This window comes from Chaetura pelagica, unplaced genomic scaffold, assembly GCF_000747805.2.
Source record: "Chaetura pelagica isolate M959 unplaced genomic scaffold, ChaPel_1.0 scaffold232, whole genome shotgun sequence".
Taxonomy (NCBI): Eukaryota; Metazoa; Chordata; class Aves; order Apodiformes; family Apodidae; genus Chaetura; species Chaetura pelagica.
Window position 1 is genome coordinate 491889 of NW_009952441.1, and position 26499 is coordinate 518387.

General features: G+C 45.2%; 1 protein-coding gene across 1 annotated transcript in view; it reads left to right on the top strand.

Annotated features, from left to right (window-relative positions):
* Window positions 1-9997: 9997 nt before the first annotated feature.
* The window catches only part of SPG7 (spastic paraplegia 7 (pure and complicated autosomal recessive)), a 77860-nt gene continuing 61358 nt past the window's right edge, over window positions 9998-26499 (top strand). The window contains exon 1 of the mRNA XM_010008453.1: window positions 9998-10048. Coding sequence (XP_010006755.1) covers window positions 9998-10048 — 51 coding nt within the window. The remainder of the gene's footprint in view (window positions 10049-26499) is intronic.

Consider the following 26499-nt stretch of genomic DNA (forward strand, 5'->3'; position numbering starts at 1 on the left):
AACAAACGATCACAGAGGTGAAATGCTCCACGTGCAAGTACCACCACACCAAACACCCCCATGCAGGTTTGTTTCTACAAAATGGAGAGGGACCCATTAAACATGGCACCTACACGTGCAGGAAGGGCTGGCAGAGCCCAGCTGCACCCCAGCCTTCCACAGCCACCAGGCACTTTCCACCTGTGATGCTCAAATCAAAGAATATTCCCCTGCCAGCAAGACTTAAGAAAAAAGTGCATAATTTTCATTAAAAGATAAGCTCTTAATGGCCTCTATGTCCACTCTAACTGCAATTGCAGCTTTATTTGCTCCACAGAAAGCTCCTGTTGATTTGGATGTTCTCCTGTCACCAAAAACGAAACTAAAATGTGGAGTAAGGAGTTGGAGAGGGGTTGTTTTAAAAGACAGATTTGTAAACAGCACTTTTCCAGTGAGAGGAACATTGGGAATGAGACCCAGCCAGCAAGTGCACCCACTTCACTCTGGGCTGTGTGTAACAAGCTGAGCAGGGGCTGCTCAGGACCAACGTGTGCAACCTCTCCTCTTGCATTTCTCATTTTTCCTGTATTTTTAGCCCGGTTTCCTGAGGAAGTGAGGCCCATGGCTGCAGCGTGCCCACCTCTCCTCAGCACAGCCAGGTCTGCAGGAAGACAGGGCAGCTGAGCAGGACACTTGTCCCCAAGGGGAGGTGAGAGCCCGGCCACTACCTGCCCTCCCCAGTGCTGTGTCATGTCCTGCCAAACACAGGAGCCTTTGGAAAGAGGGAAGAAGTACTGCACGGGGGACTTGATTTTATAGAACAAGGGTTGCTCTGAAACCAAGCTACACAAGTTCCTGCAAGAGAAATGCCCCACCAGATGCTCACTCCCTGTGGTGGGACCATTTTCCCAGCTTCTTGCTTCCCCATCCACAAGCCTCACAACCTGCAGGCATCTGTACAGGCTCTGGGTGATGAAACACCTGCCCTGAGACCACATTTACTCAGTCATGGTGTTACCAAGACCTGTAGCTGTGGGCAACTGGCTGTGAACACCCAGGTCAGGGCTTACCAGGCCCTTCTGCATTACTCACATTGACTGCATTGTCACTGTTGTACCCTGGGACACACAGAGGGAGATGGTAACAAGTAATTTACCATCACTTTAAAGCTCGCTGCAATCACAAGCCAGCAGGCCAGGTCTACAATGTGATAAGTCAATGTTTTATTTTTAATAACGGCACATCACTTCCTCAGGGAACTGTAAAAACTGAAGTGCTCTCTACATGAAACCCTAAAAGCAAAAAGTCACAACACACAGCAAGATCTCAAACAATTTGTCACTCCCTGCCATATAAAAGAGTGGATGGGAGAAAGTCAGGAAAAAAAAAATATCAAGAAACAAAAATGGACAAAGAAACAGGTCAGTGCTGTCCCCGAGCCAGAAACCTGCTGCATGCACTGAAAGGGTTACCTTGCCCAGAGCTCAGACATGTTATTTGAGATGAAACATTTTATAATGTGGTCATGCTCAAAAGCACTGAAACACTATTTAAAAAACAATAAAACACAGGCTAGGAAGAAAATGTAAGCTGAGACTGGAGCTGCTTCTGGAAATGCAGAGTGTTCTCCTGCCAGGGCTGGCAGGGTGTGCAGGCAGGAGGGACCAGAGCACCCACCGCCCAGCAGGCTCCTCCTCCACCCACTGCTCACTTGTCATTAGCTGAAAAAAACACTAGTAAAAAACCTTTCACCATACCTGAAATTCTAAGTTCTTCCAAAAGGTTTTCTTACCTCTAGATTCACAGAAATGGTGACTCTGCTGACTACATTTGTTAAGCAGATGTTACTGCCAGGAAGGAAACGTGCCACAAGGAACTGTGATACCTCAGGTGCACGATAGCTCCTCTTGGGGTAATCTTGTCTACTGGTTTAGAAGAAAAACCTCACAGTCTTAGAAAATACCCAGACTTGGCCTCTTCGCTCTGAACTTTACTCACAAACAAATATTTCAATAACCAGAGAAATGGCCTTGCATTTCCAGCTCTGGCTGCCCAGTCTTTTCCAATAAACTCCATCTCAAACTGTTAAGACTGAAATTTCCCATCTTCCTCCTTCATCTCCCTTTTCTGCCACCCTTTTCCATGCCCAAACTCTCAGACATGCTATCTCCCAGGTTTCAGAACACTACCAGAGGTTGTTCATAATCCCTGCTTCTTGTCCAAACTGAAATACAAATGGGACTTCCAGCCATGACCTGCAGTTCTCCTGCTCACAGGGAACTTCAAAGAAAAGAAAGAAAAAAGAAAAAAGAAGAATTCTTTAAAATGCCAAATCAGATGCAAAATTAAGTGGTCAAAGCCATGAAGAACAGAAACCAGCTATCTAAGATAGAAAACCCTGGACAGTTAATATTCATACTGTACTTCTGCAAAAAATTCCAGAGCCTCCTTCAGGAAGGAGGAATTGCAGTTACCAGTCCAAGGAAGAGCTGAGAAACTTCTTGTCCCCAGCTTGGGAGGGGAAGGGAAACAGTATCTGAAATGAGCTCAGTGAGTGAGGACTCCTGGTTAGGAACTGATAGAGACTTGGCCTTTGCAAAAAGAAACTCAGTTCAGCAGTAAGAGGGAAGAGCTGGTGAGCCTGTCCTGGTATCTGTGTTCAAATGAAAACACATTCGTTAACCCAATGTATCAATCACTTGATGAAGGGGCACCCAAGTGCCTGTATCTGTCCTGCCAGCACCCAACTGCCAGGGCAGAGCTCTAACCCGCTCCCAAAGGGGGTGGGTTTTTCCTTTTAGCAGCCCTGAAAAATAGTGGGAAATAGAATCCAAAATACAAGGCAGGGTATGCATCCTGGTTTTCTGAAGCTATACCGTTTCTCAAGTGTTATAAAAATGATTTGCCACTAAGTGAGCCAAACGTATTGGAAAGATACAAGCAGTGCCTGGGGTGGAAAGAAGGTGTTTTTAGCACGCTCGGGCCAATTACAATTCCGAAGGTTTCCAAGCACAGCACTGCTCTTCATCCAACAGAAGGCAACTGAGTTTAGCAACTTATTTAGGGTTTCATTTGCTAATTTGCAAAAACAAGGAGAAAGCTTCCTCTGCTCTCCAGCATCTTGTTGGGAAAGCTCTTGCCAACACGCGGGTGTTGCTGCCAACAGCTCAACCCGCCGTGACCCGAAGTTCTCCCTCCCGGTGCCGGCGCAAACCGCGGCGAGAGGCAGCGAGACAGGCCCGGCTGAGAGGGGCTGCAGCAGAATCCTGACACCACACCTGCTGCTCAACCCAGAACAAACACACCATACACGAAGTGATAAGCAAAGCTTAAACCAGTCTTAAGCGATACACCAAGTCTAAGCCAGCCTGGGCTCAGGTAATGAAAGAGCTTCCCCACAGCGTGAGTCCGAAAGACAAGAAGCTGCACACACACTTCTGAACTACAGCAGATGAAATGCTAAGAAGTACAGCAGCTTGCTTTCCTCCTTCCCTTCAAGACAACTAAAAATGCTACTTTAAGATGAGTGTTCTCAGTTTTAGCACTGATGATAGCTAGGTCAGAAGCCAGCCTTGGAAAGTTTTACTCAGCGGCAGCTTTAGAAACCATGAATTATCTTTAGAAGAAGTTCAGGCGCTCCCCCTTCACAGCCTGACTGCCAGGCCCTTTCCCAAGGCTTCTCTTCACACACCACAGACACTCTCCACAGCAGGGTCCTCACTTGGGCACGGCTGGGCTGAGACACACTTTCAGGATTAGTTTTGCTAAGCCAAGAAGCAGAGTAGGTCTGATCTCAGGCCTCAGGTTTAGTACTTTCAAGGTGTGAAATGAAGCTTGCAGGGGAGCACCAGCCTCTGGAGCTGCATCACTGGCACCTTCCTTTCCACCATGATTGAAAGACCAAGCAGAAATTAAGCAAGGCTGGGTCCCTTTGCAGGCTAAAACTGGCAAGTCTAAAGCAAAGATGATTGTTCTTGAAAACTTGGGATTGAACTGTGTTTACAAATCTAAACCCCAAAAAGGTAACAAAAAAATCTTTATTAGCTAAAGACTCTCCCTCCCTTCATTGGGTCTGCAACAGAGACTTGGCAGAAACTTCAGCTCCTGAGAATGTAAGTTACAAAACCTAAGGATAACCCAGCACACGTTCCCTTGGACTGAGTCCACACCAGGACATGTTCACAGTTTGCAGCACAGAGCCCTAACCCAGACCTACAGCTTCACATCCTTGTAGCCACAGAATGGACTGATGTGTTGGTCAAAAAGACAAGCAACAGGAGAAATGCTCTGATTAAAAAGGTAAACTCTGGGATTCTTCCTTTTTCCTCAGTATTTTCATGCACTTACACAGAGGGAAGTGGGACACTATTTTGAGACAATCCTCACCAAGACAGAACAGCAGCAATTTTTCATGTACATGGGAAAATCCACCAAATCCAACAGCACACCAAACATGGGCTTCTCTGGCTCCAACAAGTTACAGACAGGCTTTCAAGCATGGTAGTGTTTGGGGACAATTCCAGCAGAAAGGCAGATGTTTGATTCAGTAGCTGCCATTCACAGGCTGAAGTGAGAACATCTGCCACTTCCCTTCAAAGCAAGATACTTGCGTTGAGGAAATCCCGCATCTGAAACCAAATTTCTCAACTAATTTCTCCAGGGCCACAAAGGAATAACACAGACACAACCCAATGTGTAAAGCTTTGGGGACAGCTGGAAGAGAAGAGGTGAGCAGCACACCCAGTGGAACACCTACAGTTACTGGAAGTGCCCTGGTGACCTAACCCAAGTGGGACAGGAAGGCCAGAGATGCACTTCAAGCTGAATTCAAACCCTCGGCCAGCGTCAGGCTGTGGTGGGGATCAGGAACAAGGCAAGGTAAGGCAAAATCTTCCAGACAGGGATTAGCTGAGAAACCCCTGCTGGGAACTAGAGTGAGTGCCACATGTGACAAGAGGGATTAATACTTTCAGAGGCATTACCACTACAAACATCTAAAGAAATAATGTTTTGCTGGACTTTTTGCCTCCTTGGGAGCTAAGGGTAGTTATCTTCCACATGCATGTGGAGGAAGATATGACTGCACTGAGCAGCCCAGACACTTTTAATACACATTCCAGCAAAGGGCAACAGACCTAGGCTTCTCCTGTGTCATATATCACTTCTAGGCAAAAATTCAAATAAGCCTAGAGATAATTTTATGGACATTTTTTGTAACTTCTCATTATAAGCAAGAAAATTAATTTCCAGAAGTTTCTCCAACTACTCTTCTCTGTGTGTTGATAATGCCTTTACTGCTCAATTTACAAGCTCAAACAAATCCCCTTCGGGCAGGGGTTTCAACAAACACTACGTAGGGTCTGTAAACTTTACTATCAAAGGAACATGCCGAAAAAACCCCAAACCCTTAGAAGATTCTTTTTGTCCATTGTCACAAAATTCAAGCCCTCGGCCACATACCACATTTTCATTTTCTTGCATGCTCTTTCATATCTGGTTTTGGCACTGCCCCTAAGAGGGCTCCGACTTGGGATCTGTCCACACATTCCAGCAATAAATGACACTAACTGGAGTCATTCTTTAAAATATCTGTCTAATATATAATTCTTTCACTGTCTCGATTCTCACTGACTTGCTCCCACAGAGCTGGGATGAAATCATAAATTATATGCCCTGCCACTCCATTTTCCCTGATTGTTTGGTAGAACCTCACCACTAATAACCAGTGATCATCAGCCACCTCGTGGCTTAAGTGGTTTCCAATCATGAAAGATTTATCCACTGTGACTTCCAGTCAATCGCAGAGACACTGAAATGGCCATCAGGCACTCTCAGCCCCAGACCACAAGATGAGCAGACAGACTCCAGAGACGAGGGAAAGCAGAGCAGAGTGCTGACTCCAGACACCCAAAAATCAGAGAAAAGCTGCAACAGCTGCATGTAAAATCTTTGTAAGGAAGTCAAAAGCCCAGGACCAGAGCACAGAAACTCACCTGGGTCACAGCACATGCAGGGACCCCTCCAGAAGATCAGGTCCATTCGAAGAACAACTGTTTGCTGGGATGATATGTGGAGAAGCACATTCCCTACCTAAGGCAAGAGGACAAGGCAGTGCCCCACAGCAGCCTTCAAATTCCCTGCTGGAGACTGATCCTGCACAGTGAGTGCCAGTTACCACTCCAAGTCAACAGGACATCTCATCTCATCATGGGAACCAGCTTTAAGTAAACATGTTCCTTCCAAAGATCATGACACTGAAAGACAGACATTAAGGAACAGCATTTATCCTCCAAGAAAGGAGAGGATCTGACCTGTAGAGCTGGCACTACATGAGAAATGAAGTTGAGAAGAGAGGCAATAGGTGCTAACTGCAAGAGTACTCAGATCCAAGCTGCAGATACACCCACGAGCATGAGTTAAAAAATCAGCTGTGCTCTTGTCTGGCTCTTTCCTCCCCAAATCCAGCTGATAGTACCAGGAGTGTGACATGGAAACCTACATGCCCAGAATCTCCCACCTGCAGCAGTAAACCCAGAGCACTCCTGCGGTGCCTGCTGTTGTAACTGGCACTGGGAAGCGGATCCATTGAGCTCACGTATGTTGAGTAGATTAAAAAATCACTAAAAGGAAGCAACTACTATTTTAAGTCCAAAAGATAACTAGGATGGAATAGACTGCAGACACCAGGCATAAGAGGAGACCCCGGTGCCAGGCAGGCAGGTTGGGGCAGTTCCTTTATGACTCCCACACATCCCTCTCCTTCGCTCGGCGATTTAAAAGCCGCGCAACCGAGCAGCTTCCCAGAGACAACCAGAGTGCCTGGATCACGGACAGAGCTATAGGGGATTAACTGCCCCAGAACCAAAACTAGAAGAGGAAGCACAAATTATTTTGCTACATTCTTAAAATGAAATAAGAAAACATTTAAACACTTCAGCTTATTTAGATAATATGCACTGGAAGACATCTTTTACTGCTGGCAGCTTGAAAGAACAGAACATAATTACAATTCCAAGCATGAAATGAGCTCTCTTCCACACATGCCTGAACCAAGTCTAACTGTTTCACCAGCTGTAGTGAATCAAAGAAAGCAGAATTCAACAGAAAGGACCTAGAAGCAGCAGCACTCAATGCCTTTAACCCAGTAATTGCATGGCACCTGGATTGGGAAGGGCTGCAGAGGGTTTAGCAGTTGCAGATGTGCAGCTGATGTGGTGAAGGGAGTATTTGATCTCCCTGGAATGCAGGACCCCAAACAATGCATCTGTGTGCTGGCCCACCACACACCCGGGTGTGGGCCCGGGGGATATATAAAAGCTAACATTATACTGCAATTGAAAAGAAAAAAGCCACAGCATGAGCTTGACTGTTGTTTAACTAAGAGAAAAACAATAGCAGCTTTGGTCTTAAGTATCTGCCAGAATGACCACTGGCCACTTCCAGAGACATTCTTTGTTGAAGTACTTCAATACTACTCTGCTTCATCTGCTGTCCAAAATCAAAGGTACAAAGGGGTCTGCTAAATGCAAACCCAGGTGACACACGCACCCCCAGCTCAGCAGAGAAATTGCTAGAACAGCTCTAGAAATGAGTTGTTAGCATTATTCCCCTACAGTGAAATCAAGGAGTGAAATTCGTCATTTCTGAATTGTAGGTGTCACGCAGAGGCCCGCCCATCGGTTTCACATCTGCTTTCTTCAAAGTCTGCAGGTCCTCATGGTGCACCATTAAAAAATAATCCCAGCTAAAACTCTCCTCCTGCAAATCCCAGCCCAGCTTCACATGTGGACCTTGGGAAAGCCCCTGGGGTTGGGTGCTGTGGCCTTATCTCCCACTCAATGGGCTGGAGGAGCCAAGCTCCAGCATCACAGCTTCCCAGGAGCAGCCAAGCACTATCCACACTTGGTGGCACAGCCAGAGCAGTTACACCACCCACACAGCAAAACAGAGCTGAATAACAGAATAAACTACAAAGGAGTTAACCTTGTTAGACTAAGGATAACTCTAAGCTTGAGTCTGAATTTGAATAGAGATCTCAAAAAAACCAACAAAACTTAATTCTTTTGAGAGGAGTAGCTGGGAAAGCTGCTGTCCATGTTTCTGCTGGGGAAGGAGGGGGGAAGCCCAGCCCAAAAGGTTTATGAGATTATTCTGACCTCCAGTATTTCCAAGGCAATAATCATGCCAGTAAAAAAGCATCAGTGCTGCCTCTGTTCTTCCTGTGCCCAGGGAAAGGAGAAGATGACAACTGCCTCAGCTGAAAGAAGCAGCCATTTCCCCTTTCAGTTTGTGTATGTAGACACACATTGCTATTTCCACAAGAACACTTGTTTTTGAAACAAAAGCAGAAGTACCAGCACAGCCACGCAGAGCCACGCCATGGAACATCTCATGTTTGCTGTCTCCCACCAAGGGGCTCACCAGCCTGCAAACACAACCCCACAGCCCCAAGCAGAGCCTGGCCTGCACCCACTGCTTGCTGGGCAGGGGGAGGATCAGGGTAGGAGAAACTGTGGCTGCCCCATCCCTGGAAGTGTCCAAAGCCAGGCTGGATGGGGCTTGGAGCAACCTGGTCTGGCGGGAGGTGTCCCTGCCCATGGCAGGGGTTGAGACTGAATGGTTTCTAAGGTCCCTTCTAATGGCTGTCAAGTTACATCCCGTTAATGAACATGAAGCTGGGAGGCAGCTGCTAACACCCCAGAGCAGACACAGGGAGCTGGCACAGCCCAGAGCTCAACCACACCAACACAACCAGGTTCCTGTACTCCAGAAGAACAGCTCCCAGGCACCAGCCATGGCTGAGCAGATTGGCCAGACTGTGCCCTCTCCTCCTCCTCCCATCCTTGTTTCCTCAGCAAGGACTTCCCCTGCACAGAGCCCAGCACACAGGCTGCTGGCTTACAACTGTGACCCCAGGAGGGGACAGAAGCAGCTCAGGAGGGCTAGGTGTTCTCTTCTGCTCTGCACTCAGAAGGCTTCCAGGCAAAAAGAAAAGCAGTTTGTCTTTAGAAGATAGTTTAAGGTCACTTTCGTATCATTTTAGCTGAATCCAAACATCATATTTGGAGTTCAGTTATTTCAATTGCTGCAATTTTAGCTAGTGCATCAAATGTCACATAAAAGATTTAAAAATACGATTTGCTGCAATAAACTAAAAATAAGCAAACCTGACAAAAACAAAAAAGAGGAACATTCTGTATAAAATTGCACAAACCTTAGTGTACATTGAGAGATATATATATGCATATTGACTTATTCTGCTTTAAATCATCTCTGCTACAGCAATCTTTCCTTTCCCATTTTTCAACCCCAAAAGAATTACCATTTCTTTCCAGACAAGAACTTCTGCCAACATTCTAGAAGGCTGAAGTCCAAACCACACATAGTTCAACAACAGCAGAGTTGAACAAAAAGGAAAACTATAGCTTTTTTTTTATTATTTTAATTATACCTTGTGAAAGTATGGCTGAGCAGGGGAAAAAAAGAAGTCAAAGTCATTGATTAATGCCAGAGTAACGAAGAAGGTTTATAGCACACTGGAATATATAGTGTAATAAGTTCATCAGATTTATCACACCATCCTTTAATGTCTAAACTCAAGGTGGCTCTACAGAAAAACACACACTGCTCCACAATTCTAATACTAAAATGGCTTGAAATCCACAAATTAATACTTTTTCAGGCAAGGGTTTCAGAACTAGGTCAAAGGAGGGGGGGTGAAATTTTAAATTCCTACTCACCCAGCAGAAAAAAACCACCAGAATCAACCTCCTTTCCCAGGGATCCCCAAGGTTTTAACAGTGAAAAAAAATCCAACTTTGCAAAACTGCAAAATACAGCACCTTTTTCAGCACCTTTTAATTGAAGCCTCTCCAGAACCATGTCTTGAATTATGAACAAGCTTTCTCCTCAGCTCCAGAGCACAGCTCTTCACTGTCATCAGAAATGCAAGGTTCTCAATCATGGAAAAGAAAAAAAAAATCTCAATATGTATCCAGAGGTAAAGCTACAAGGGATCATGGTGGAAAAGGCACTGGAAAATACCAGGGGTAACTACAACTACTCTGAGGTATGTGAGGGACTTCACTGGTCTCTACCTTCAAACATTAAAGCCATGAATACTTATGGTTTTAACAAAAAAATGTCTCACTGCTTTGCCCAGTACACTCTGTCCTCCTTGTTTATATCCAAGAGCTGTTCCAAAGACTATACAAAAAAAATAAAGTCTAGTATTTTCTTCATTCCTCTGAGCTACTGAAAATTAAATATGAATCTAGAAACCACTGCTGTGAGCAAAGGAAAGCCCTACACGGGGAAGATTTTTTTTATTTTAAACAAAAATTTCCCTAGCAAAAGCATCCACTGTAGTGACACCTCACCTTAAAGCCACCACCTTCTGCTGGGCAGAATTACTGGCAGTGCAGTGTTGGGAAAGAAGGCAGACTTGCCTGTGTCCCTGCCCAGAAGTACACAGCTGGTACAGTAAGAATACAGAAAACCCCTATACTGGCAATCTGATTTGATTCCCAATTGTTGGGGTTTTTTTCTTACTTTAGCTTTACCAACCATTAAGTCTGTGTGTTCAGCAGCACCTTGGAGGAATCAAAGTTCAGACACTAAGCTTGACGTACCAGGACACTCCCAATAGGTGATCACACTGGCAGCAAATCGTTTCACTGACAGCTATTCTGGTGTCTGCTAAACCATCAAAGTTGAGCTTTTTTGTTCACATAATTTGCTTACTAGATGTTGCTCCAGTGCCCGGAGGCATCTGGGCATGCGAGGCTGAGCGATGCCAAGGCCCGCGCGTTGCACAGCGCCCGCACGTCACTGGAATTCCAGGCTGCTATTATGCACCAGCTCATTGCTCCAGCTATCTGTCTTGAAGATCCAATTAATCCTCTTGCTCATCACTGCCTGAGCTCACACAGGAGTGTCTCAAAGCTTGGTGCTGTTTTGCAATTATGAAAAAAAATAGACGAAGCAGCTCTGAGGGAGCTGCTGTGGGAGGAGAGAGTGTCAATCCACCTTCTTCTCACCCGGGCAGGTACAAGGCACCACACAACACTTGATAGAAACCTCCCCTTTGCTCCCCATCCTGCACTCCTCGCAGAGCAGAGGAATTAGCCTGAATTAACAGGTATCTTGCTACAGGAAATCCAATCTGCACTTCGACTTTAATTGTCGACGACCTTGAAACAGGGGACATTTAAAAATACATATGCATGTAGGCACAGAGCTGCACACGCCCAGAGCTGTAGGTATTTTAAATGCTTTTCTGTCTTCAGCAAGATTCAGGTCAAGGGAATGAGGAAAATTTCTGCATCTTTAACCAAACCTTCAAGTATGTAATTCACATATTCAGATACTTCCTACATTAGAGCACTAAACAACCAAGATGCTGCAGGGAGAAAGAAAGGAGAATCTAGCTGTGTGCTACCTCGCTGAGTGCAAAGCCCAGAGGAGCTGCTACCTCCCTGCTACCAGTTCTGTTAGGCACAGATCTCCTTTCAGACTCCTGTAAAAGCATCCGTAAAAACTAGAGGAAAAAAGGATTCAGGCCTGGCCAGCTGCTATGGCCAGATGTTTTCCTGACAGGAAAGGAACACATGACACTATTTCATAATACATTTGTTTTCATTATTCTGTTTTGTTTTACCTGTTGTCATCTGATTCTTACTCCGTGTAACTTTCATACAGCATTAAATCTGTGTCATGATGTCAATTAACATCATCTACAACAGAGTAACAAGCAGACTGAGTTTCTGACAACAGTTGCTCAACATAAATCAGGAGCAGTGAAGTTGGTCTTTTCCCTCTGTTATTACCCAATAGCAGAGAAAGCTTTCACTAGAACTCTCAGAAGTTAAAGTCTCAAAGCAAAGATCTCCAATGAATGTTTTTCCACTAACTGAAAATAAATTTATGAATATTTATTTCCTACATTATCTCCAACCAAAATGTGCATTTCTATTACAACACTTAATTCCAATTAAGAAAACGTTGAAAGGCTTCCTGCAAAAAACAAACACAGGATATTGGCAAGACTACAAGAATGAGGTAAAAACTACTGAAGACAACAAAATAATTATCTTCTGACTGTGGAACACAAAAAGGAAGTATAATTCTTATAGGACATGAGCAGTAAGTCCAGGTCCAGCAGAGAATAACCAGAGCTATTCAACATTGACCCTTGAATCCTTTTACAGTTAGTTTAAAAAGCTGAAAAAATACGTAAAAGGACAAAAATTACCAAAGTCCAATAACTCCTCCTGCCATACCTACCCACCTCCATCAGACTGGCCACCTCTTCTCATTTTTGCAGTTTTCCCAAGTATTCCCCCTCAGACTTGCTCCTGGTGGATACCTGGCCAACTGCTGGAGCTCAGCTGCTCCTCAGCCTGAGGAACAGCTCAAGGTTCCCAAGCACACCCAATCCACAGGCTGCCATCCTGCCTGTCACCAGGCCTGGAAGCAAACCAAATGTCAAGACTGCCTAGAAATTCAGAATTAAAGTTAAATGTTACCATTTGAAGCCAAGGAAAGTCACAGATAAGGTCCTTTTAAAACACCTGAGCTCTGCCCCATAGAGTCCAAGGCTCCCAGCAAGATGCAGAACAACTTGTAGACTAAAAACCTTTGAAGTCTGCAAATATTCACATTTTCTAAGGGCACAGGAAGAACTGGTAGTCACATGCCAGGTCCTTGTTTTTGGCAGCTACAGGCGCCAGGAACAACAGATGCACCATTCTGGGCTGCTCTGTCAACCCTCACAGCCCACTCCTACCCTGCAAATCCTCCAAACCATTAATTACAGCTGGGACTAAGTCCTCCAAGAGCTTCCCTGTTTCCTCACTGTATCAGGGCTGTTCCCCTACCCACATGCCAGCCTCACAACCCACTGTTCCCAGCAAAGCCCACAGAGATACAAAGGGCACTAGCACACCCCGAGCAGGGAGCAGAGCCAGACAGGCCACTGCTGTCAGTACATTATTGCAAGATAAGCCTATTTTTCATTTCTGTACTGTTGGATGAGCCCAGACACGGGCATCACACTGCAACTCCATCAAAATCCAGTAGTTGTTTTTTTAGATCAGACAAAACCCAACTTCTGCGTGTTCACCTCCGATGGCAAAAGGTACAAAGCTGGGAAAACTGGACATACCTCTCCAGAACCCTCAGGAACACACGCTGTAGTTTAGGTAACCACCAAAGTAAAATTTGGAAAAAGGAAGTCCAGTGATGCAGGAAGGGAGTAAAAGCACTATGAAGCACCAGACCTCAGGCTGGGAAGTCCTTCTGGAGTTAAAGAATCATCACTACACAGCACTGAAGGCACCCCCAGTAACTGGGATGCTATGTCCCAAAACACCATTAGGTGTCAATATCTTTTTTATTCTGCAATTTAAATCCAGGAGTGAAAGCCCAGCCCTGGATAACTCGGGGTACAACACACAGTCTGTCTGACAATTGATGCTGCTTCCATGTCCCCATGACTCCCACACAACAGCCACCTCTCCCCTCTGTGACCCCAATTATAACCAGTTAACATCAGAACTACCAAAACCAGCCCACTTGGATGATTAATCAACTTGGACAAAAATAAGTAATAAGTAAGAATCCATTGCAAGCTTGACTTGCAAAAGTAAGCAGAGCACCCCTTTACAGTGGTGGTTTCCTCAAACAGATGGTGCAGGTGCCTGTCACCTCCTTTCCTCTTCAGAGGGGTTAACCCAGAAAGGTGATGGATGTTACACAAGCACATTTCTGTTTGATAAGAGACTCACCCACTGACTTCACCAGAAACAGCTGCTGTGCTCCAGAGTAACCTCTAATACTGGTAACTATTTGGATTTAAATATGAAATAAATTTAGATGGACAATTAAATAAATGATGTCACTTTGCCTCTCCAGCCCTGTGGAGACACTTGCCTGTTTAACAACAGAGCCCATAAAAATAACAAGAGAGAAGACTTACACCCAAGCTCCTCAAAAAAATAAAGAATGAATTACTGATTTTTGCAGCTACTTAGTGGTAGGAGCAGATGGTTACAGGCAATAGTATTGACAACTTAACAAGCTACCACCCCCAAAGGTGAGCTTCTAAGTCTGTTCCAAATTCAAGAGTTAAAAACGTTACAGCTGGGACCGCTGCTGCTCTCAGGGGAAGTGGAGAGTTCCAGCCAGTCCCACGGGACTTCAGAAACCTGCTGTACTCCCTGCTGAGCTCTGCCACAGCCCTCCCATGGGCTGGGGCTTCCCCAAATGCCCCAAACTCCTCTCCCCCCCCCACCCTGGGCTGACCAAGACAGGGAGAAGGCAGGCATGTCAGACAGATCCAAGGAAAAGCAGAGCTTCTGGTATTGGGTCTACCAAAGCAAAGCTGCTCCTGAAGACAGGAGAGCCAAGCATGCCACCTTCCCAAAATGCCCAGGTTCTGGGAATTTCAGCCCTGGGAGTCTCTGCATGATGAGCCCAGAGAGCCTGCACCCCTCGCTTGCTCCAACATCCACAACAAGGTGCAAGTTTCTGCAAAACACCCAAGGAATCCCTCCTCCCAGTTCCTGTACATCTCCAGCAACTGGGAGCTGTCAGCCTGTCCAATCCAAGATGAAAACACAAATTAAACTGTTAACATTTTCAATACATTTCAATGAAGTTATCTTCAAATTTCTGCTGGAGAAGCCCAGCAGACTGCTACAGAGCAGGCATAATGTGCAGAGTCACAAGAACTGTCAAGGCCACCTGAATTCTCAAGCATCTAATTAAGCCAGTAATGAATTAGACTGAGCCTGCAAATCTCAGCCCTTGTTGTCTTGTTCTAAAATTAAAGGTCTGCCAAGAATTTAACCAAGGGATCAGAAATCATGCTAATGCCTACTCTGCACCTTCACACTCGACATTCAACACTTACTTTTCAGAAGCATTTTCCCATCCCAAAGAGCATCACTAGAGCACATCCACCAATTTTGCACTTCCTTGCAATAACAACAATTTATCTCTTTTGCTGGACATATTAAAGAAATGGGCTGCACCTGCCCGTTACAGCATCAGACACTGTGCTGGTTCAGTCAAACCCTCCATGCAAGGCTTCCATATAATTCACAGATTTTTCCCTGCCACTTTACACCACCATGGAACAATTTCCACCTCGGTAGTGTCAGGCAACTGACCTGTACCTGTTGGACACCAACTGTCCCACCTGCAGCTCCACTAACGATGCCCAAGTCACCAATCCATCTCCCTCATTATCCATGCCACAGGAATGCATTCCCCCAAACACCAGAAACTACTCCCCCACTTTAAATATCTCAGGGATGTGAGTGTCAAATCACCAAGCTCACAATTACCTACACTCATATTTAAAAGAACCAAAGATCAGGGAACAAGAAGTATTATTCATTCAAGAAGTACAACAGTGAGTCTGGTCTTATCAGCAGACCTTTGGACTGTGAGCTCCTCAGGGTAGGAACAGATTGCACACCTCTTGCTGCCAAATGCATCATCTGCACTTCATCAGAGCATGATGGGTATCTTCTGAAAACAAGTGATTTCAGCCATATTTTGTGTAATCCTGCCACTCCACTCCAAAGCCTGTCATCTCACATCCAGAGTGTCACCTCCTCAGGGTGGAGGCTGTAACTTCAGTCCCTTTCAAGAACACAGGCTGGTGCTAAACACTCAAAGAAATCAAACCATCACTCCAAACACTGCACCTCACCTCTTCAACAAGCGTTTCCACCTGCAGAAGCCTCCTGCAAAGTGACACACCAGAGGTGCCTGAAAGCACTTTTACTTTCACAAGAGGTCACACCCAGGAATGCTGCTGCACAATCACAGAAGGGGTCACTGGCCACGTGTGCACCACATCACCTTCTGATTCCCTTCCCGAAAACCTGCCTCCATGTGTCACCCGGGCTGTGCTACTCATAGGAATCTTCCCCCACAAAACAGACTCTCCAGTTCCTGGAGATGATGACCCATCCTGTACACTCTGCTGCAAGCTTGTTTGAGTGAACTTGCTCCTAAACACAACTGTGATTTTTAAGTGTAGAGTACACTAGCTGATACAAATCTACAAAATCCTAACTTAAAAGTATACCTTTTTTTAAAAATGAGGGTATTTCTGGCCATAACACAGCCCATTTGGAGAATAAAACTATTCAGAAACAGAGTTGGAGGGGAAAATGGGCAACCATTTTCTTTCTTTTTAGGTAATTTTAAGTAAAATAGGCAATAATTAGATAATTATTGCCACGGGTTTGTCTAGTTCTATCAGATCATGAGAGGAAGGAGGATGGGTGCTGCAACTGGTCGTGGATTGCTCCTACAAAGAACTTCTTCTGTGTCATGGTGAACACACAGCTCTGAATGGCACTCAAAGAGCAAGGCAAGCAAGACATTTTTCACAGAAGTTTCTGCTTAGCTCAGATCTGTTCATTAAAGGTGCTGTCGTGGGCACACAGGCCAGGCCAGCTTATTAGCAGTGGAAAGGTTAGAGAGTGAATTACTGTAAGTGCTCCACTCTACCATCTGATATGCAAGGAAGGAGCTTCCCTACCTACACTTCTCCTAAAAGGTACTTTCAAATTGAGGGCATGTAGGTGGCATCTGCCAGAAGTGGCATGTGAATAACATTGGCAATTTAACAAATCCTGATGAATTACAGAGAACTGTAAAAGCAGCAATTCAAACACTCAAATCAAATGCTTATGCTAGGATTACATCTAAAATCTAGCTTCTTCACTGGGGTAGGGGGGAAGGATTTGAAAGCTCTTTTCTGCAGGTGTCAGTGGTGTTTTGTGTCCAAAAATTCAAGCCCCTTTGACCAACAAAGAAATCTTGGCTCACAATAAAGTCACCTCTGTTTACCCTCTGCTTCAGTGAAGATATGGCTTTAAAAATTGAAGGTAGATTTTATACAAAATGACAAACATAAAAGCTCACCACCCTAATGGCTGCAAAGACCCACCTCCCATTCCCACAGGTACAAGCCCCGTGCCAGAGAAGAGCACTGGGCTGGAAACACTCCCCACCAGCCCATCTCCCCTCCTCACACCAGCACAAACCCAAACCACCTCCTCTGAAACACTCCAGGCAAACCTGTCCCTGCAGAGCCACATAGCTGCTTCACAGCACTTCCAAAATCTGCATGTTTCTGAGAGAAAGTGCTCCACCATTTCAGGGGTGGGGTGAGGACCACAGCAGAAGTCAGTCAAACCCACAAGCCACACAGCCCCACTTCTTCAATGTTACATGAGACTTTACTAATAGCACTTGTCCATGGCTTCTTTTCCCCTCTCCAGGTCCTGCCTCAAAACACAGCAGCTTCTTGCCCTGAAAGCCAACACTTCCCTACCACACCCCAGATCCATGTGGAAAGCCTTGCTGCTCAGCTTAAAAAAAATATATAATTGCACTTGTACAGCGTGATCTTCCAGCCCCTCTCATTTGGAAAGGATAAGAATTGAAACATGTGGAAGAAAGCCCAAAAGCTTAGAAGAACACTTCTACACAAAGAAATTTCTTCCTTGTGGAACACTAAGCTCTGTTTCCCCCAAAGCAGTAAAAATTGAAACCTGCATATGAACACATTTAAGAACATTAATAGAAAAATACCAAGCAGTTAAGTGAAGTCACGTTCCACCTAAACAACGCTTCCATTATTGCAGCATCTGACTTTCAGAGGACAATTCAATCCTGGAAGCATGTACTGTAATTGCTTTTCCACTACAGGCCTCAACTTTACAATTGTATCCTGCTCGGGAGGTCAGAACAAGGCAGGGCTGCAGCTCTGAAAAGCAATTCTGTTTAGCAGCGCTACCTTAATTCATTCTTTTAATCTCACACCTACATATTTGTTATGAACTCTGTAAAATGCCAGTGCCAAAGCCACCATCAAAAGCCACTGCAATCTCTCTGCTGCTTGGAGAAAGCCTTGACCCCTTTGCTTCCCTAATGATGATGCTGAGGAGCTGTGAATCACACCAGCTGCCATCTCCAGCACTGCAAACCCACCCAGCCACCTAACCCCAGAACCAGCACAACAAGATGCTGCTGTTTCCTACTGTCAACAAATAGAAAAGAATCTCCCACAATGAACCTGGCCTGTTTTAAGCTAACTGTTTCAAACTGTTCAGCAAAATTCCTGTCCTGCTCATGGTGGCACAAGAGCTGCCCCAGCACAGGCTGAGCCAAGCAGGAACCTCCCGCAGCCGAATGAACTCCCCTTTTCTCCACCCATCCTAGTCCGCTGTTATTACTACAGAAAGCTGGGGGGGAAACACCAAAACAAATGCACACCAAAAAAACAAGTCTCTTTTAGAGAAGCGAGGGTAGCAATGTTTGTAGCAAGCCCTGTGTTTCGCAATAAGGAGTTATCTACCCAGATGGAGAAATCCCAGACTTTCGTAACACTTCCTGCGGTGGAACAGGCCCTCTGCTCCCACCCCACCACGTACCACAGCCCTTCTGCTCCTCCAGCTGCAGCAACACAACTGCTTCTGGGTCAGCAGATCGTGCTACAAACAATCCACATAAGCCTCTAAATATTTGTATTATTTAAATGCAGAGTGTCTTGGTGATCAGGTTAAGAGCGCTCCGATGAACGGCGGTATCGGCACGTGTGATGGGAACGAGCCACCTGCCAGGGACAGAAACAACCTGCATCAGGTTTGCAACCAAAGGGACCAGCAGTGGCTTCATTTCCATCAGTCACACTATGACACGTGGAACAGCATCAGAGCAGAGCCAACACAGTAGGGTCTTGCTACAAAGGCACAGGGGTCCTGAGGACCAGACTCCTCCATCTCTTTCACTGGAGAATCAGACAAGAGTCCTTCACAGAAACTCGCTCTGCTGCACACAAGTTGCTTGAGGAGGGAGAAGAAACCACAACCAACCAGTTTTGTGCCCCAGTGCATTTTCACTCACAGGTTTACAGCAAAGGCAACCTCAATCTCACGGTCTCAAACAGAGGAGTGGCAAAAGCCAAGTACTTTCACAAAACATCCTTCCTTCAGACAAGACAGAAGTGGCACATCCCCACTCTGCTGGTTGGGCACACAAGTCCCAAGGCAATCCCAGGTTTTACCCAGGAACAGCACAAGGAGTTAACACAGACAGCAAGGATCTGCTTTTATAGTATGACTGCCTTTCAGAAGGAGAGATTTTTACTCCAGCTTAGGCTAGAAGTTAATCCAGTTCAATCCCTGGGCTACACAGAGGATGGCACAACCTGCACAACAGCGCAGCGACCATGCACCCTGCAGCCTCCCTACCAGCACTAGGCCCTGAATTCACCTCTGCAGTTTCCAGAACCTGCCAGATTTACATGGCTTTTTTTTCAGGCAACACTGGAGGGCTCAGATCTTCTCCACAGTATCTCCCTACTACAGTGCCCCAGGAATGGAGCTATCAGCCCCCACACCGATATGCATTTTAAGGAGAGACACAGCCTGCCTTTGCAGAGCAGTGGACAAAACCTTATTTTACTGGAAAAGGTCACTTAACTATTGTCTCTCAGGACTCACAAAACCCACAAAGCAAACTCAATCTTTTTTTGTTGTTGTTTCAGAAGTCAGAGCAACATCTGGTTTCACAGTAATTATTTTTCTACCCCGTGTGCAGGCTTTGTCACATCATTCATCTTCAATCTTCAGCTCTCAAGTTTCTCTCCATCCACAGTTTCAGTATGGAAAACTGTTGATGATGGGTCTGGCTATCACCACACCATGGCTTTCTATCAACACAGGACAAAACAACCCGAGAGAAAAGGGCTAGAGATGGAGAAAAGCCCATGGGCAAAAGGGCAGCCACCACTGTGCTGTTGTGCAGAACTGAAGCTCCCACTTACAATCCTAAAAGATATTAGTGACCAAAAGGCAGGTGATGCAGACAAAGGGCCCTGGAGAGATGCAGCCTGCTGTAATGCTCTGTAATCTGCCAGGAAGCAAGTCATGGGCAAGTATACTATGCAAATATGTTGAAATGTTCAGGAAGTTTCAATGGAAGGGAAAAATACAGAGATGAAGGTGATGCTGTTTGAGAAGCACAGTTTGCACTGAAAAAAGCAAAGCACCAATTACTCCAAAACTCAGAATGAAAAGTCCTTGTACCAAACTATGAAATATAATAGGTAGTAAACAACCTGGTTTATAATTGATGTTAAGATTCAGCTCAGTTTTTCAGGGGACTGCAGAGCACCCATTAAGGAAAGAGTTACTGCAAGCTACAGCAAAAGGTCTCACACTTGATACACTTTAATTACTTAGCTGCAGCAGGGGAGAGTTACTGATGCCTGCTCTGTTTTGTTTCACTGAGAAAGGCTTCTCCAGCTATTAATATTCACCAAGGGAAACTGAAATAACCTCCTCTCTCCATCTGAATACCTTGGAATTCTTATTGACAACCTAAATACAAATATTTTTCCCCCCTCAAAACCCAGGACATAAGAAGCCCAGCACCTTGCAAAGCCACCTGATGGAGCAGACCTGTATTTCTACATAACCTCTCCTGCAGTAACAGCCTTTACCATAACAACAATTTCAACACAAATAATCCCATTGCAGCATAAACCAAGAGATCAGCCAAGCACCCATGGCAGAAGCAACACACTAGGTTATCCATGGAGAGTCTTCTCCATTGCCTTCCTGGGCATGCTGAGGATGACCTTGAACTCTGCCCTCTGAGCTTCCCCCCCCTGAGGCTGTCATGACAACCCCCCAGAGCTGAGCCCAGGGAGAGCAGCCAACAGCAGCTTTTGTTTAGCTCAACACACCAAACTGCCTGTGCTGCAGGAAGGACATAAAAACCAACTCCTTCCTACCACCTACATCCACACCATTTTGCTCTCTAGAGGACAGCACTGACCTCTCTCATCCTATCTCACAATAGTAAGGCAAAAACGTATATTTCCCCACCCCCCATCCCCCAAATTCCTCTCGTAATAAAGTCCATTATTTCTACATCTGCTAGTGCTTCCAAAAAGTTGAATCCTCACACTGAACCAGAGTGTAGTCTCAACATATTCGGAGGTTTCTCTGCCCAAAAGGAAAAATAGGTGCTGTCTGTTTCAATTATACTAATGACAAGGAGACACAAGATCATGAAACTGGCACTTGATTTTTAATAGAGTTTTCTTTTTTTTAAGGCATTTTGAGATTGAAGAGAAAGAAAGAGGACCAGGATATACTGGAGGTAGAAGAATATTATATAATCCACAGTCAATAGCAGCAACAAACTAAGAAATGTCACCACAGGAAAAGTCAATTTCTGCTTTCACTGAAGTCAGGGGAAAACCTGCTACACTTGAAATGGTATGAAAGGGCATCTTAGAACCAAAGATATTCCTAAGATACTCTTGGTTACTGCAAATTATCCCCATGGAAGTTTGCAACTTCCACCTTCCAGTTTCAGAAAAGAAAGAAAAGCCAAAAAAAAACCAAACAACAAAAACACTGATAGGGACACAAACACTTCTTAGGTAATAAAACACTTGGGACAGAAAATGTAAATATTTACCGATTCCATAGTTGAAAGCTGTTGTTAGCAGGACATATATTAAAATCCAACAGAGGTGTGTCCCAAAAACGCTGTGTAATCTGAAAAACACAGGAATTACTTCATTAGAAAGTGAAAAGACAATTTAATTCTACCCATTAGCATGCTGTGTTTGAGCACATGAAGGCTACTAAATACAAACCCTTGCCTAATCCAGAAATAAACGTCCTGATAACGACTCTGCACAAACAAAAGAATCCAAGAAACCACAGCAAGCCCTGCGGAGCATCGACTGCCTCCCTAACTCCCTGATAAGAGATTGAAAAAAATTCCTGGTCTCAAGGTTTCTGTAACCATCTGTGTGGCTTTATGGTCACTTTATTTACAAGGAAAGGTATGTCACCCCCCAGCTGTGAGCACCCCATGGCCAGCAGGGCAGAGGGGAGCCTGCCCACACTGCTGCCAGGTGCCCTGTGCCAATAATTCACTTCTGGAACAACTGGTGTGGAATTACTGGTGACACAAGCGCTTTCTTTTTAAGCACACCTTGGATCCTTGCTCTGAATAGCAGTTCATCTATTACAAACCTCTAACATTTTCTTTTTTTAAAAAAAAACAAAAAACAGCTCTTGCTGCACCTCTCAAGGATATTTTTCCAGCTATAAATTCCCACTGTGAAATTTCCGACGCCGGGGAGGAACCAGCAGGAGTCCTCGGCACCCAAGGCAAAGGGGAATCACATTAACTGGTGCATGAAAGGGTTGGCCCCAAACCCCACACCTGAACCCCCCACAGCTCCCCCAGCAGCAGCACGCTCAGGTGCCAGCACTCTGGGGTAACTGTCACAACAGGGTGGGCAGGGACCCAGCCTGCCTGGCAAGTGTCAGGGTTGCAGCTCAACCCAGCCATCTCCTGAGTCACCAGCTCCTTCTGCACCGCCTGACGAGCACGTTGGCTCAGAAATAAACATCTCCCAGCCAGAACAAACTAGTCTATTCCAGATGAGATCCCCAGAAACGTCACTAAAAATAGTGTTCCAGGTGATCCGGCTGCTCCAAGGGGACAAGTTTGGGACAGCACAGCTCAGAGCCCACACAAGTCGCATGAGCCAGGGCAAGCCTGAATCCAGCTCACATTTACATTTGCCCCTTCACAAAGTGCTAAAGATTCCCCAACTCACACAGGCCACCTTGACTCCAAGGGTCTCCACACACTGGTCCTCCTCCTAATCACACCTTGCCTCTTGAGCTCTTTTTCTAAAACCTCCCAAACCAAAAAGCCTTTACCGTGGGGCTCGGGGGGGGCAGCCAAACACTTATTTTTGAAGCTTGTTCTAAGCTACTGTTATTCTCCCAAATTCCACCTCCACGACTTTAGAGCCCAGCTCCAGAGTGCAACACCACTTCAAACAGCAACAGATTTGGTTTCCTATCGTATTTTCACAACTCAGCAATCAACAGGACTGGCCTATGTAGAGCTTGTGACACGCAGCTCAATTTTATACTGTACCTGTACCTGCTGCCTGTCACCTCACAAACCACTTCTCTGATGTAGCTGGATTTAGACATCTGCCTTCCAATGGGATGGTCTTCAGGAACCACCCAAGAGACACCCCAAGGCTAACCAGGACAGATACATGGTGGAGGAGACTGGGAACCCTGGGAAAGCCTTGTTTGTTTTGAGAAACGTTTACTCCCTGATGGAAAGTTGAAGGAAAAATGTCCAGATAAGCAACACAGCTGCAGTCAGGGTAGAGCTGCTACCAGCCAAGGAAAGTCTTAGGAACCAGAGGGAAAGGAGCAGGCCTAAACAAAACCAAAAGACCCAAAGGAACACATAAGGGCACACAGTCCCGACCTAAAGAAAGGAAATCCTGAAGCAGGTAAACTTCTCCAGACAAGCAAAAGAGAAACAAATCAAAGTTTTGTGACATTCTTCTTTCAGAACAGCAAAGGAGATAGAGACATGCAGCTACTTTGTGGTTTTTTCCAAGGAAAGCAAGTCCTGGGGCACCATTCCTGATACGAACTGAAATCCTATGGAGTATAATGATAGTATCTGCACAGCGTTTCTTCCTGCAAGGCTCCTCTCCCTCATTTATACTCATTTCCTCCACAACAACAGTCACAACTCTAATTAGAGCTATCCACTTACATAGAGAGAGGAGAAACTGAGGACAAAAAGCTGAACTTCCAGCTACATGATCTGGAAAAATCAGTTCTGCAACTTGCGGGCAGCAGTGACTCTGATCACTTGTGAACAGAATTACCATGAAAGTCTACAGAAATCTTGTCCCATGACACACTGATGCACAATTGTGAAGCTCTATTAACATCTGCTTCCTGGCCTACATAGTGTAATTTTATTCATTACTTAGCTCACCTAAAATGTACTTAAAGTATTGTAACACAAACAGTGACCATGTATGAGCCAAATAACTTTCACAACAACCACAGTATCATTTTTTATGAAGTGATTATCAAATTAGTCATGAGGTACAACTGTCTACAGGATGTTGTCTACCTACACTTTTCCAACCAACACAATTCCATGACTCTAAACACTTCAGCAGCAGATGCCCAAGCACAGATCATGGACAACATGTATTTGGGTCACACGCACAACGATCCCGTTGTGTAGAATCCAACACTTCAATTTCTAAGTAGCTTTACTTCCAAAAGCCTCAATTATTTTATTAATACATTAGACACATTTATCCATCCAATTTTCTTTGCTTTAGGCTGATGAAAACGTATCACTTCCCAAACTAACATTAGTATCCTTGTTTTCCCTTCTGTGAACGCACACCAGTGACCGCCGGACAAGGTGCCAATGGGTGCCAAGGCAACTGCAGCTCCACAGAGCCCACCCTGCAGTGCCAGGTGGCAAACACTCAGCCTTCCTCTGCCTTCACATGGCACTGCAAACACCAAATAATTAACTGTTCAAGGTGACCAGGTTCTGGTTTAAAACAGGCTCAGTCTTTCAGGCCCTGCGATGCTTTATTTGATATTAACATGAAGTAATTTGGAAACTCAGGGTAAGTAGACAGTTCCATTTAAAAAATGTTTCAGCCTCTACATTCTCCCACCAGCTCCTGCTCTTTAACACATAGTCCACAGCAGCTCCCCACTGATTAGTTATTGATTCCTCCCGCTGCACTCCCACACAGAGACTTACAGCACACAGGGCAACTTTTGCTCACATTCACTGAAAAAAACCTGAGGATTAAGTAATTCAAATGTCTTTAATAAAAGAGTATCTTGTACCTTTCCAGAAATCAGTATTTGAGGATGGGAAATGCTTTACAACCACGAGATATGATCAGAAAAAAAACAGATTTGTATTAACTAGAGACTACTTGCATCAAAGCAGCTTAGGCAGGGGAACACTCCCTGGTCCCAGTGGCAAGGCCAGGGGTGGCTCCAGATACTGATGTCAGCCATAAAAAAAAAACCAGGTTGATTCTCTACAGATGCAGAGTCACTTGGAAGGGCCTCTATGAAAAGCGTCATCAAGATTCAACAGTTTTACACATCTAAATATTTCTAACTGTGATCAACTGAATGCTAAAAGGGTTCCACTTACACCTCCATTTTACAGGGAGTAGGAAAGAAGGTGTCTGCTCTAAGTCTCATTTTGAACAGCCAAGAGGCCAACCTTCCCAAAAGCAAGGACATTTTTTCTTATTTGTGTTTCTTTGAAGCAAAAAATGTTGTACTTTGATTGAAAGACAGACTTGCATAAATTCTGATGTTATGGTGATCCAGAACTATGAAGAATACCAGGACACCAGTATGAGATGGAGAGTATGATTTAGACCAACTTCTGAATGGAAAATAAAACCTCCAGGGAGAAAAACAGCCTTTTTCCCCAGAGCTCATCTGCCTCCTTTGAAATAATTGAAGGAAGAGACAGAATTTCAATGAGGCATCTCTCTGAGGGCTTCAGGAAAAACATCCACCAGGGAACGTAGAAGGTATCAGGAAGAGCTTCCTGTGGTTTCAGACAAGCTTCATTATCTCAGATACAGAACTCAAGGAGGTACAAAGTACAACAAATTTGGAGGGAGGAGAACTCCAGAAATGTTTTCCAATGCACTCCATGATCATGCTCCCAACCAACCCAGCAAGCCCCCTGCACAGCTTTACCAGCACCTTCTGCACCCTCCCCGAGCTCTGCCCCTGCTGGAATGGTGCAAATGTAAAATCACATTAAATTCCAGAAACTGAGAACCCAGAGCTGGGGGGAAGGATCCACATGCAGATAGCACTACAAACGCCACATACTTCCTACCAACTACCAGTCAGTTCAGAATCCAAATGCTGGAGTTTGAGGAAGAAATCAAAGTGCCACATACACAGAGACCATGTAGAAATTACCATCTCTGCTCCTTTCTATGTTTTGGTCACACCTTCTTGAGAACCAAGACCAGCTCTGCCTGTACCAGTGGTGAAAGTTCTCTGGACCCCAGGGGGATGTGCAGCAAATAAAGATCTTCAGGTTTGGGGCAATTTCCCTCAAGAACCTGGAGAAGCAGAGCCAGGCCAGTCTGCAGAGCTTGGGCCTGCTTAGAAAGAACAGAGGTACTGCACTGGAGCTCTGGCTAGAGGCAGAGAGAGCTGCTTCCAGGAAATGCAGAGAAATTAGAGATAAATAACATGCCTTTAACTGAAATGCCCTGCATCCTATCAGCAACTGGCAGACCAATCATCTCCACACACACGTCCAACTGAGCAAGCTGCTGTGTTTGGTGGGACCAGAGTCAGACTCACTCTCTCCTGCAGCTGCTCCTACACTTTAAGAAGAAATTTCCAGTCATGGTGTGAGCTACAGAAGGGGCCTTTCAGCAGAACTGACATGGAAGCAAATATTTCCTCAGCCAGCATGGTAGCCAGCTGTGCTTCAACAGTACCAGCTACCAAAGTGAAAAACCAGAGTGCAGGAAGAGCTACACTCGTGCTAAAACCAACACAAACCACACAACACACACTTGCAGTAATATATTCTTGGTTTCAA